This window comes from Balearica regulorum, chromosome 3 (assembly GCF_011004875.1).
Source record: "Balearica regulorum gibbericeps isolate bBalReg1 chromosome 3, bBalReg1.pri, whole genome shotgun sequence".
In the NCBI taxonomy this organism is placed as follows: Eukaryota; Metazoa; Chordata; class Aves; order Gruiformes; family Gruidae; genus Balearica; species Balearica regulorum.
The window spans coordinates 66,799,461-66,811,783 of record NC_046186.1 but is presented as its reverse complement, the minus strand read 5'-3'; the positions used below and the strand labels follow the sequence as shown (position 1 = coordinate 66,811,783).

The following is a 12,323-nucleotide window of genomic DNA, read 5'->3' as shown; positions in this document are numbered from 1 at the left end:
GAAGCACAAAAAGAGGATAAAGCGCCACCAGTTTAACAGTCATGATGTCTTAGTATCAAATGAAAGGGATTATATGAGACACTACAGCTGACATTGTGCAGGGAGCCCAAGTTCCTGATGTCCTGCATGAGACACTTCTACTGGCATCCTGTAGTAGAGATTTTGGATGTGTGATGATGCTGGCAAAAGAGTATGTAACAGTCACCCTTGGCCATCTGACAGTTCTTGCTGTAATATTTGCCTTGTGTGTTATGCACACCTTCCAGCAAGGCGTTTAGCACATTGTAAGGACTCTTTTAGCACCCTTAGCTCCTTCTTTTGGAAATTTCACCATGCCAGATGGGCTTTTAGCACTTACCTTAGTTTTGAGGTAGGATCAGTCATGTGGCAGTGAAAAACCCAATGTAAAAGATCATTTGTCCTACAGAAAGCATCCGTAACTCAGTGGCACATTGAGTGTTTTGAGAGAGAAACCCAGACCTCAGTACAGTCACTGGAACCTGAACACAGGCATCACTGGAAGCAGAGCCCAGGCAAATTCAAATGAGGAAATGACAAGTGAGGATGACTGCCCATCTCAGCATACGACTGCAAGGGAGGAAAGATGGAATCCTCACCTCTTCATGCCTTTCTGGAAGACATACTTTAGCCAAGCAGTAGTTGAGTTTAGGTGAAACACATGTTAGTATACTCAGTGTGTGGGAAGACAAATATTACAGCTGAGCTTGCTGTAAATGAAAGCTGTCAGAGAAGATAAAGGAATAAAGGCTGTTTTTCACTTTCAGAGAAGTGAAATCCAGCAAATCAGAACATGATTAGCAACTGCATCAGTGAAGCTTACAATCATGCTTCCTCTTTCAGAGCTGCATTGGGTTTCCAGTCCTTGCAGGAATAAGCATGGTTTTGTGCTTCTGCTGCCTGCAGTTCCCAGAAGAGGCCAATTTTCTTTCTTCTCCACTGATATTGCTGTATTTGCTCTGGTCTGTTTGGCTGGTGCTGGTCTAGTTCCCCTTCATGTTACTTTCCCTTGAATGTTCATGCACTTTGGTGGTCCTGTGCAAAGAGCTTGTAAAGTGTTCTGGCATTGAAAGCTATAGAAAGTAATTGAAATTATTTCTTTAGGAAGTGGAAAAGAGCATGGGGAAAGTAACTACTTTTGTAGATTGTACAAAAATATAGAAAAATACACTTTTTTTCCTTTGGCAGTTAATAAGAGGTACACTCTTGCAACAAGATACTCTCTCCAAAGTAGCCTAAGGCTCTGGTTGATGCTGGTGCACATTTGGCTTTGGCAAGCTAAATGCCCGTCTCTAAATTTAAAGACAGGTCCCTATTGCACTCTAAATACATTCAGTATCTTCTCTTCTGTCAATGCCAGAGGTTTCTATCCTTTCTGGGGAGGCTGGTGCCATTACTGAAGGGCTCTAAGTCTTCTGCCCCGTCATTTTATGTCCTGAAAGAAAGAGAAATGGGAAGGCTGCTTTTGTGCACCCCGAGTGCATCTCTGTTGGCATTTTAGTTTGGATCAGGCGTATGTCGCTGTTGCCACATTTATTGTGCTTTGACTCACATTGCAGAGCAATGTCTTGGAGTCTTGGAGTAAGTGACCTGGATTGTTTTTAGATGAAGTTAAACCAGGAATGCAGCAGGTGTGCTTAAACTGTGAGTGGACATTCAAATGAGCAAGAAGAGACCACATAGGGTTAGTCTGAAGCAACCTTCCCCTCCAGCCCCACAACACTTATATGGTGAACGTGGAATCCAGCACCAACAGTTTCACTGTGTTCCTGCTTGTCCCCCACTACTTGTGTACCCTGCTGCTTCCAAGTGTGGATCAGAGCTTTTGCTTCTTCTTCCAGTCCCAGGGCTAGATGCAATGAGACTGTGAATATATCTTGCTGTGAGCAGTACAAACTTGTTCCTAGCAACTGTTTTAACTTCTAGGAGGTAGTGGATTTTGCTTGTGTTGCTGTTTTGTTGCACACCTCATTTTGAAGTCTGAAGCCTGTCTCGTTATATTCAGAAGGGCTGAAGAGAGTTAGGCACCTCTATATCCACTTGAAAGCTGATAGGACTTAAGGTCCTATGACCATCCCAGATGTATGGATATTAAATCCCTTCCCAAACACTCAATACTTTATCATCTTGAGTGAAATGCATTCCTGTACAGACAGCATAAAATTTCTAAGTCCAGGTAAACTGTAAATACTGGTGTATGTGCGATGCTATGGTGCATTCTCAGTAGGACTGCGATCGAGCTGATCCTGAAACTGAAGTCCATACAGATTTATAGTCATTTTATTAAGCATCATGTCTTTTAGAAAGCACATCAGTAATATGCTCTGTTAATGAATTTCACAATAGAGTTCAACAATTTCTGGTTTTTAACTTTAAAAGAGCCTCAAGTACGTTATGATATGGTAATCAAAGTGATTGTTTTCCACCCACCATCTTTTTGCAAGCTGTGGTCTGAGGCTGCGGGGAGGATGTCTGTGAAGGGTGCTTGGCTTTGAAATGCGATCTTCCTCTCAATCCCCCACAGCCTGTTTTGGGTCATGTACCAGACACAGGGTAAATCCTATCTTGCCCCTGAGGCATTCCAAGGGACCCGTGAAGCTGGATATGGCTTTGCTCAGGGGTGTGCTGTGGAAGTCTAGTTTTACCACCAGGTCGGAGAGTTTAGTGAAAAGCTCCCACAGAATATTGTTACTTGGGAAATCATATGTCACCTGGAGTTGGAGGGAAATATGCTGAACTGCAACAAATGAGAATTAATAGGAAATGAACTGGGTTCCCATCACCTGACAAAGAGAGGAGCTCATCTCACTGTGCTGGCAGCAACCCATTCTCACTGCGCCGCAGAAAAATACCATGACTTCTGCACTGTGCTCAGTGATGAGATCTAGTGCTCGCCCTGTCAACAAAATAAAGTCTTTGGATTCTCAGGATGTTTGTTAAAAGAAGACAGTTCCTCTAATATTCAGTCTTTCCCCGTGAATATGTATATGTGTGTCTGCTTGTAGATAGGAAAATACTAGATATTGGTAAAGGAAATAAAAGCAGGGTAGGAGATATGAACAATTATTAATGCCTATATTTATGTTGGCTGTTTCCAAACTTATCTACCAGAGCTAGAGAAAGATAATCCGATACATGCTCAGCCAGGCTCGGAAGGCATCCAGTGGACATGCACACACTGTCACTGCCTATGTAAAAATTATGCATATGAGACATATATTGGATGATACTGTTGATCTTGAAGCGTGTAGCAGTTTCTATCATGTTAGCCACCTCAATGAGGACAGACTGTTGCTCTATTCCCTTTTGAAACTGTGGCTGGGTACAACATGGAGCCAGTGTCTTTCTCAATTACAGATTTGTGTGTGACTAGGTTTGTTCTTCCATGAGTTTTACTCCTTTTTTTTTTTTTTGGTTGCTTTTCCTCTATTTCCCTTAGCCCAAGTTCACGTCAGATGCAATAGTGATAAATGTCATGGCTTAGGAAACAGCCAAGAGGACAGTATGACTGAGAAACGGGTTGACAGAGCAAAGATGGAAAAAAAAAAGGGGGCAAGCAGCTGTGCAGAGGTGAGGTTAGCGATAGGAAGGACTGGCATGGTAGGTGAACTGTCTTGTGGCTTGGCAACTGTGGTTTATTCTGTAAATTTTTCCCCATTTAGCAGTGTAACATGCTGCCACTGTGCTTTCTTATGACAGTTTATCTTTTAGGAGACTCCAGTGTCTCGCTTTCTGAATAGGAAAATTCCCAATGTAGATTAGTTTCTGAATAATAACATCTCTTAAGTTCAAGTCTGATGATTATGGGTCACCCTTCCTGTCTCGACGTTGATTTATATTGAACAGGACAAAGCATCTGAGCACAGTGAGATTGAGCCCCCGGGTAGCACAGAAACTGAATCTTTAATTGCCCCCTAAACCAGTTCCTGGGGATGGGATCAAGAGGTTGCTTAATGCCTTGAGAGCTAGGATTTCCCAGCAGTGATGTGCTGCCACTTTAATGCATTGGCATTTAGCAGCGCAGTCCTTGGGCTGACACACCAAGACTGTGGTAGCAGTACAGCTCTGGGGCAATTGAGAGGTGTTTGGTCAATTTGCAGAGCAGAGATGAGCGTTTTCGTTCATCTAATTTCCTATGGGAGTCCCCGAGAGTTGTGTGGCCAAATCCCGCATACAATTATGAAAATGTCATCCTGCACTTCTGTCATCGTTATTCCTCTGGTCAGCAATAAATGATACTTAATCATCAGATGGAAAACAAATTTTAAAAGTTAAGAATGAAAGAAAGAGAAATCCAGAAGCTCAGGGCATATTTAATACTGAGTGGAGATGGAGCTATTCATTCTTCCAAGGCAGGAAGTAATGGGAAGGCACTGAAAACGTCAATATTGCAAGATTAGTTTTTATTAGCCGTTACAAAATCCCTCATTCTTCTCAATCCCCTTATGAGTGGGTGAGTCTCCCTGCGACAGAATCATCACTTTCACTCACAGCTAATACCCATGCTTTTGTTACTATTTATTGTTTAGACTACAGATAGGCCAGTGTGGTGCTCCGTTGTCTTAATGACTATAAAAATTTGGGTCTCAATTGCACAGAGGCACTTGAACTGCCGTGGAAATACCCACCCTCTTTCATCAAGGATTGGGTAAAGCTCATGGTAGAGAGTAGGAGGAGCAAGTGCCTTCTCTGGGGCTCTGGAGCAGGATCTTTTCATCGGGCAGAAAACATGTACACACAGTCAGATTTTTCCCATACTGCCAAGCAGTGGTGGCAAGCAAGGAGCGTTCAGATGTGTATTTCTCTGCAACAAAGTCTTGATACCCAGTGTGGAACTGCCAGTACCAGCACAGTTTGCAGTGTTTGCCAAAAGAGAGGGTAAGATGGATCTCCTGGCCAAATTTCTCCTGGGGAATGAAATTCTATCTACCCCAAATTCTCTCCCACAGTTTCAGTTGAATATAATACTCTTCACTTCCTGACCTAAATTGCTGCATTGTATTGCTGAACACTCTTAACTAGCTGCTGCCTTTCACCTCAGAGGCATGAGCCCTGTAGGGCTGAGCTCAGCAAAACCTCCTATGTTGTTTGGATAAGCAATTAGTGGAGTTTTCCAAATGCTTAGGGATCCATCTGGACGAAAGGTGCTGCATGAATGGGAGGTTGTGTTAGACAGGAAAGCAGATAGGTGGTTTGGCAGCTGGACAAGAATTTTGCTAGTAGCAGTGCTGACATTTCTTTTGTTTTTTTCTGGTTACAGAGAAGGGGGTTGTCTCAGGGGCCTTACTTCAACGTATATGGAGAAAAAGGAGGTATGGAGCCCTGCAGGTCTAGCCCGTTCCCCGAAGGTCCGAGTGACTACGTCTTCAGTCATCTTCCACTACACTCCCAGCAACAGATCCGAGCACCCATCCCCATGATGCCTATTGGGGGTATCCAGATGGTCCATTCAGTACCAGTGGCCCTTTCAGGTTTACATCCTCCGTCCACTCTGGCCCTGCAGAGGGAGGGCTCTGAGGAGAAGCAAAGAGGAACTGCAGAAATCCTTGCAAAAGAATCGTATAGTATTTCTAAGCACCACGAGAAACGTACCTCTCCGCACAGCTTGCACCCCACCGCTCCCTCCAGTGCGCCCTCCTCTCCATTGCTGTTGCTGACGCAGAGCACGTCGGAGGACAGTGTCGTAGCTACCGAGAGGGAGCAGGAGGAGAACATACAGACTTGTACAAAAGCCATAGCCTCTCTGCGAATTGCCACAGAAGAAGCCGTTCTGCACGGCGCGGAGCAGCTGCAGAGGCCTTCTGAGCCTCACCAGAAACCCTTAGAAAGTGCACATTTTAGCATTAAACACTTTAGTGGATCTGAGCCGGGCCAGACCTGTGCCTCAGCCACCCATCCTGACTTGCACGGTGGTGAACAGGACAGTTTTGGTACATCACAGACTGCGTTAGCCCATCCCACCTTTTACAGCAAGAGCTTTGTGGACGTCCGGCAGTTGGGCTTTCACAGCAGGAGCGACCCCCCATCAAGCACACAGGAAAGAAAAGATCCGTCATCTGAGAAGAGCAAGCCACATTGATCTGAGATGCATGGAGACTTTCACCCATACATTTACCCCACTTTTTTTTTTTTCTAGAGATAGAAGTATTCAACTTTACAGCATGCCTGTTCTAAGTTACAGTAGTTTGCTATTATATATACTTTTGTTATATCAAAAGAATTAGATAAAATAACAAGTCATCATGAGCCTGACCAAAATTAAATTTGAAATTCTTATTGGGTCTGGTACTTTTAAATTGTACAGATGTTTGTGCCTTTTCTTTACTTTGCTTATATTCTTATAAGCATTTTTTTAGCAGTAATTTGTACATATTTTAGAATTTGTGTATCTGCTTTGTAATAAATGTAATTTCTTTCCTTTTTTGGACACTTGGATCTAAATGATGTAAAGCAAAACAGCATCAATATATGTGAGGTTGCACTAAAACATATTTTTATATGATTAAAACTGAACAGCTTTTATGTACAGCTCTGATTCTGTAATACTAATATTTATTTACTTTGTTTCATAAATTGTAAATTTTTTTCTTAATGTTGTGGATTGCTTTTCTATGTGAAGCATGGGATTTACTGTTGCGTAATTAGAACAAAATGTATATTGTAAACCAAGATATTTAAACTAGAGTATCTTATCTTATTCTGCACTTATGCATTAGTTAAAAAAAAAAAAAAGATAAAGGATGTATCAGTCAGTTCTTAACTCTTGTAATTTTTTTTTGTCTCTTGTTTGCCGGATTGACTATAACTTAAGTGCTGATTGTGATTTTAAACTGATAGTACCGTAAAGCATTAAAGTAAAACAATGTGCTATTGTGAGTTTTTTCAAAGCTTTATAAAACAGTTATAAATATATTAAAAGTATTTGGTCTTATGTGAACACGTTGATCTATATACTCCTTTAAAAAGCTATGGGAAAACATTCCACCCCATGTAAATATGTGCACGTGCATCACTGGTGCCATCTCTGTAACTCCCCGGGACGGGCGAGGTTTGCTGCGCTGCCGGGAGCGGAGCCGGGGCACCGCTGGCTGCCGGGAGGCCGAGCCCAGCCGTGGCACGACCCGCTCCCCTGCCTCCAGCAGCAGGGCGGCGAGGCCCCTATGGCCGCACGGGGCTGGGCGAGGAGCCGGCCCGCTGGCTGGACAAGCGGCGCCCCGCCGAGCCCCGGCAGTCCCCTGCTCGCGAGGGCTGACCGTGGGGTGTAGGTGTCACGCAGAGGTGCTCCGGAGTGTCAGAGAGGGGTTTGGAGTGGGAAGAAAAGGCGTTTCCTTGCACGTGAACACCACGGACGGTCACTCCCTACTGCGGTACCCGGGTCAACTTCAGGGGAGGCTTCCTTCCACTCCCGTCCCGTCCCATCCTGCCCGTCCCTGCGGGACAGAGGAGCGTGGCCCTGCCAGAGAGCACCACCACCCCCTTCTCTTCAAGGAGCAGGATTCATGGGCAAGAAAGTCGCAGTCTTCCAGAGCAGGGTCTCCATCTGGGTGAGGTTTGCTCCAGAGGAAGGTCAGGAAGAGCCCGGGCTTGTGTTTGAACATGTGTGGTGGGTTACCACTACCACCAGCAGCATGCGTGCGAGCACACACGTGCACACGCACACACGCACTCAAACACCCATGCACACACAGATGAAAGAAAACAACGACCTGGATTATATTTTGTGCTATTTAGTGGATTATAATTCTGTGAAACCAAGTTTGTATATTGACTTGACTTACAATACATTTAAGGAGTGTTCTTTAAAAAGAAATAAATATACAGTTACATGCATGAGGTGTCTAGTTTTCATGTGTTCTTTGAATTTGAATTTCCAAGTTTATTGGCGTTCCAGTATATTGTCAGAACCTTTTCTTCCCAAGCAGCACGTTCCTGCACGAGGTGCGCCCTTAAGAATGTGAGTGGCAGCGAAAAATGTGGATCATCTTTTGGCCTCCTCAGATATTATCAAACTAAACCAGTTTATTTCTCCAATAATACCATGTGGGGGCAGAACCACAGCTGGTACGTTGTCATAATTCTAGCATGATGGCATATGACGAGTGTAATACCATAATGGATGGTGACCGCTTCTAACCATTAAAGGTTAGTTTCTCATATCCATTGCAGTGTTCCTACCTTTATTCCAGATCATTATGGTAACCTTGCCAAGAGGAGCGCGTGCCAGAAAACTGGCTCATCTCAGACTGTAGAGAGGAGAAGCAGTATACGTAGTTGGAGGCGAGCAGCTTGTTGGATCATGCTTCCATCAAAAAAGGAGAAGTCAATTATACGTTTTAAATAAACAAACCTTATCTGATAAAAGCCTCTCTCTTCTCCTCCTTGGCTGCTTGGCTGTATTGAGAACAAAATGCTCTGCACAATGATCAGCTAATCAGGTAATCACAGATACTTTATTAAAAGGAAACCAGGCAACCCCTGATGGTAAATGCTGTGTTAAAATTGCCTTTATAAGCCACCCCCTTACAGTGGGAGTTACCTCTGGCTTGTTTGATTATTTTAATTAATTTGCAACTGCAATTTACCATCCACCTTTTCAGCCTTGGGGCAAATTCTTTTTTATAATCATTGAGCAAGTATCACTGAAATTACATGTGATATTTTTGGGTTACAATGGAGCAACCCTAAAGAGGTTTCAGGTAGTTATAATCTTAATTGTATTTTCTTAATGAGCTATTGTTTATACAGTGCTTTGGAAAAAACATATCCTCATACAAGGCCTAGGCATTGATGATGACCACTTTTCATGCTTTGGAAGGCGTGTGGGGGAGGAAGCCAAGCACGTCCGACAAAATTTCCCCAGGCATGAGTAGTTTTTGGAATCAACACAGTGGGTACAGCAACCAGGACTGGGGGCAGATAATTTCGTGAGTGTTCTGCCCGCTCCCCGGTGCAGCCAGCTCCGAGCCATCAGCGGTAACGATGGCGTGGGGCTGCGTTTGTGCCCTGCCATGCTGAGCTAACGCACCACGCCTCGAACCTGCGGGCTTGGGCTCAGTGCTGTGGGAACGCAGCTGCATTGCTCCCGGCCGGGGATGTTGGTGATGGGGAGGGGGTTCCTCCAAAATACTTAGTGCAGTGGGTGCACGTAGGTCTGATGGGATGGAGAAGAATAACTCTTGAGGTCTCTAATGTAAAAGTTTGGTGTTTTCAAAAGGGATGAAAAAAAGGGCGCTCTAGAAAACTGCAGAACTGAATGAGGATTTTTGTATGCAGTATGCTGTAGAATTTCTAAAAGTCAGGAATATAATTACCTATTATATTGTTCAAGGAGGTTATAATTTTCTATGAAGATCCATATGTCTTTTCTGTAAAGCACAAGGGAAATACAGATGCTCTGGCAAGCTTTCTTTATTCCCTTCTCACAGAATACTGTCACCAGAGTCACTTCAGGATTTATTTGCGTCAGCAAAACAGAGAGCATATTGGTCTCATATAACTGCCTGCACAATCTTCTTATGAAGCTTTAGATTCTGACTCAGGGTAGTAACTCCGTCGCATGTTAAATACCTTTATGTGGACTTCCCCACTGCAGGACACATTGCCAGCAGTGGATAAGAAATAGCACCAATAAAGGACATCGTTAGCTATAACAGACCCAAATGGAGTCAAGCTACTTAAATGCAAAAATTTCAATCCAGGAATGCTGCAGTCAGCTCCTATTTAACCCTAGTGGCACCCAGACTTTCAAGGTGCCTCCTTGTTTGAGGCTGTTTCTTTGAGTTCTGCTTTTGGGCATGAGCTGAACTTCTCTCCTCGGAACTGTTTCATGCCTCTTCCCCTCCCAAACTGAGTTGGACGCCAGAAACTACACATTTCTTGGCCTAGATCCTTCAAGGGACCTGCCCTACCGAGCAGGTCTTTGAAAATACCTGTCATATGATGAAATGGGGCTCCCTCTTGAATTACACCTATGGCAAGTGCTGTCACCACCTCTTATGGATTAGCCTAATGACTTGGTCCTCCTCCCTGGGTATCTAAAAAAAACCCTAAAAACCTGTGCTGAAACCTCTCCCTTGCTAGATCAACAACTCCAGTCCCCTAGGAGAGTGCCCTAAGTACCCCACCAGGAGCAGAACAGTCTTTTCTTTCCTGCTGAAGTTCTGCTACTGCAAAGCAAGAAATTCAAGATTCTTTGGCAAGATTGTAACCTATTGCCCCCAAGAAGAAAAGCTGTTTAGATATGCCCTGCTCAGCAGGGAGAGAGCCATCTGGGAAGGCCAGTGAGTGGACTGGTGTGACAGAGACTTTGAAGGACAGGGACTGAGCTCAAGCAGTTCCCTGCCTGCAGCCTTCTAGACAGCTTGGCGAGCACGGTTTCAAGCATCCAGCTCCTTTCTGAGGTGACTGACTCTCCGATGTCCAGTGAAGGGAGAGGGGGAGATGACAGACTAACAGTTCTGGGCTTCAGAGTGAGGACCAAGCCCCAAACGTTAGGTGCTGCCTGAATGCCTTATTGGGTTTTGCCCTGACTAGCTGAAGGAGAACAAGCCTTATTGATTTATTCCATTGCACAGTGGAACAACTCAATGGGAGTTATCCTTTTAAGTCATTTAGCCACCCCTGAAAATCTCAATCAATATTCTCTAAAGAATGTCCTTAGACTAAATCCAGGATATTCAATGCAAAACCTGCACAACACATCATGTATTTTAGTTTAGCCACTATCTGGGGTTTCTTTTTGAGTTAAATTGCTTGCATGAAAAAAATCAGCAGTCTGTGTACTAATTGAGTTTATCACTGTGACAATGTCCCTCTGTCCTTTTCTTATACGCAGATTACATGTACTAAACACAGACCCTGAACATATGCTCACTGTAGGTTTAATTTAAGATGAAAGTGCTGGATAGCTTGACTTGTTCCGTAATTACTCTTGGGGGCTTTGCCTATGTTACATCTGTCATGTGTGTTTGCGCTACCTTTAATATGCCTGCTTTCAACTGGATTCGGTACCACCGATAGCACCAGGAATGTGGGAAGCGGCTTTCACTGTGAAATACTTGGCTTTTGCCCCTATGTGATGCCTACGTGAGCTATAATAAGCTGATTTGTTGTGTGTACGTAAGTCTTTTCCAAATGATTGTGCGTGGTGAGGAAAACTCTTTTTAAGACTTTCTTTAATTTGTGAGTATAGGTGCCCTGTACATATGGTTCATATGTATAGGCTTTATTAGACATGTGATTGAGTTTCAGCAAAAGAGAAATGTCTCTATCTTTTTATACAAGATAATCTTGAGCTGGACCACTGTGGAGGCAGAGCAAGATTAAACTCGTCCTTGGGAGCAGACCACTGCAATGACCACAAACCCCTGGAATCCCCGTAGAGGATGAACTGGCGTGCAGGGACTGCTGGCTCTCCGTGCTGGCAACTGGTTACACGTGGTGCCTCGGTGTCATTTTTCCCCGCAGCTTTAAGAAACAGGGATGGCCTCCTATTGCGCTGTGCGTTGCCGTATGTGGTAAAATCATCTCCAGTCACATCAAAGCGACAGGCAAGCTCCTCAGCCAGCGTGCATCAAGCTAGCTCCAGTGGTGCCAGTGCACCTCTGCTGTAGAGCGGCCAAGGGACTCTGGTGCCTCTAACACCTCTGAGGTCTGTTCAAGCATGGAAATAACCTGCATGAGCTTGGACTGCAGGCTGGACTGCAGGCTGGTGAGAGCAGCGGCAGAAGAAAACAAAAATTTTTTTGAAAAACAGTAAAAATTTCTGCTCTAGTGAGTTTCCCTGCTTTTCTGCATTATATGAATATTCATTCTGAAGCTGACATGATGAGGGGAGCTTGATCAGCAGCAGGCTTAATCAAAACCAAACCCAATATTACTACATAAACTGCCTTTTTTGCGTTCTTTCCCGATGAGTGACATCTCTTAACTGACAGGAGTATTGCTAAGCAAAGCAGTCAGGATGAATATGCATGGCGGCACACACAGCTCCATGAACACCCAGCAAGGTGGAGAAAGCCAACGGAGGCAGATCCGGCTCTGTACCGGAGAACAGCATTTCCTTTCCCTCTCCCCTGCCAGAATATAAGAAGAGGCTGACACCATGCCATAGAAATTAATGGAGTTTCCACATTCATTTTAACAGCAGGAGATGCAGTCTCTGAAGGCTTGTTTCCATGAGGTGATGAGAAATCTCGCTGCTAAAGTTGCAGGGATGTCAGAGTATTTGGCATTTTGCCGTTTCAACTTCTTTCCTTCCCATCTGCTCCTGGAGAAGCGAAGGTCTTTGCCTGGTTCAGCTGCGC

The 12,323-nt window shown here is 44.3% G+C and overlaps 1 protein-coding gene across 7 annotated transcripts in view; it reads left to right on the top strand.

The window, feature by feature from the left end:
- HIVEP2 (HIVEP zinc finger 2) overlaps window positions 1-6,955 on the top strand; it is a 141,632-nt gene extending 134,677 nt beyond the window's left edge. For all 7 annotated transcript variants that reach the window (XM_075748275.1, XM_075748274.1, XM_075748272.1 and 4 more), the window contains one exon: window positions 5,279-6,955. In XM_075748275.1, the coding sequence (XP_075604390.1) occupies window positions 5,279-6,097 (819 nt within the window). In that variant the 3' untranslated portion in view covers window positions 6,098-6,955. The remainder of the gene's footprint in view (window positions 1-5,278) is intronic.
- The last annotated feature ends 5,368 nt before the right edge of the window (window positions 6,956-12,323 follow it).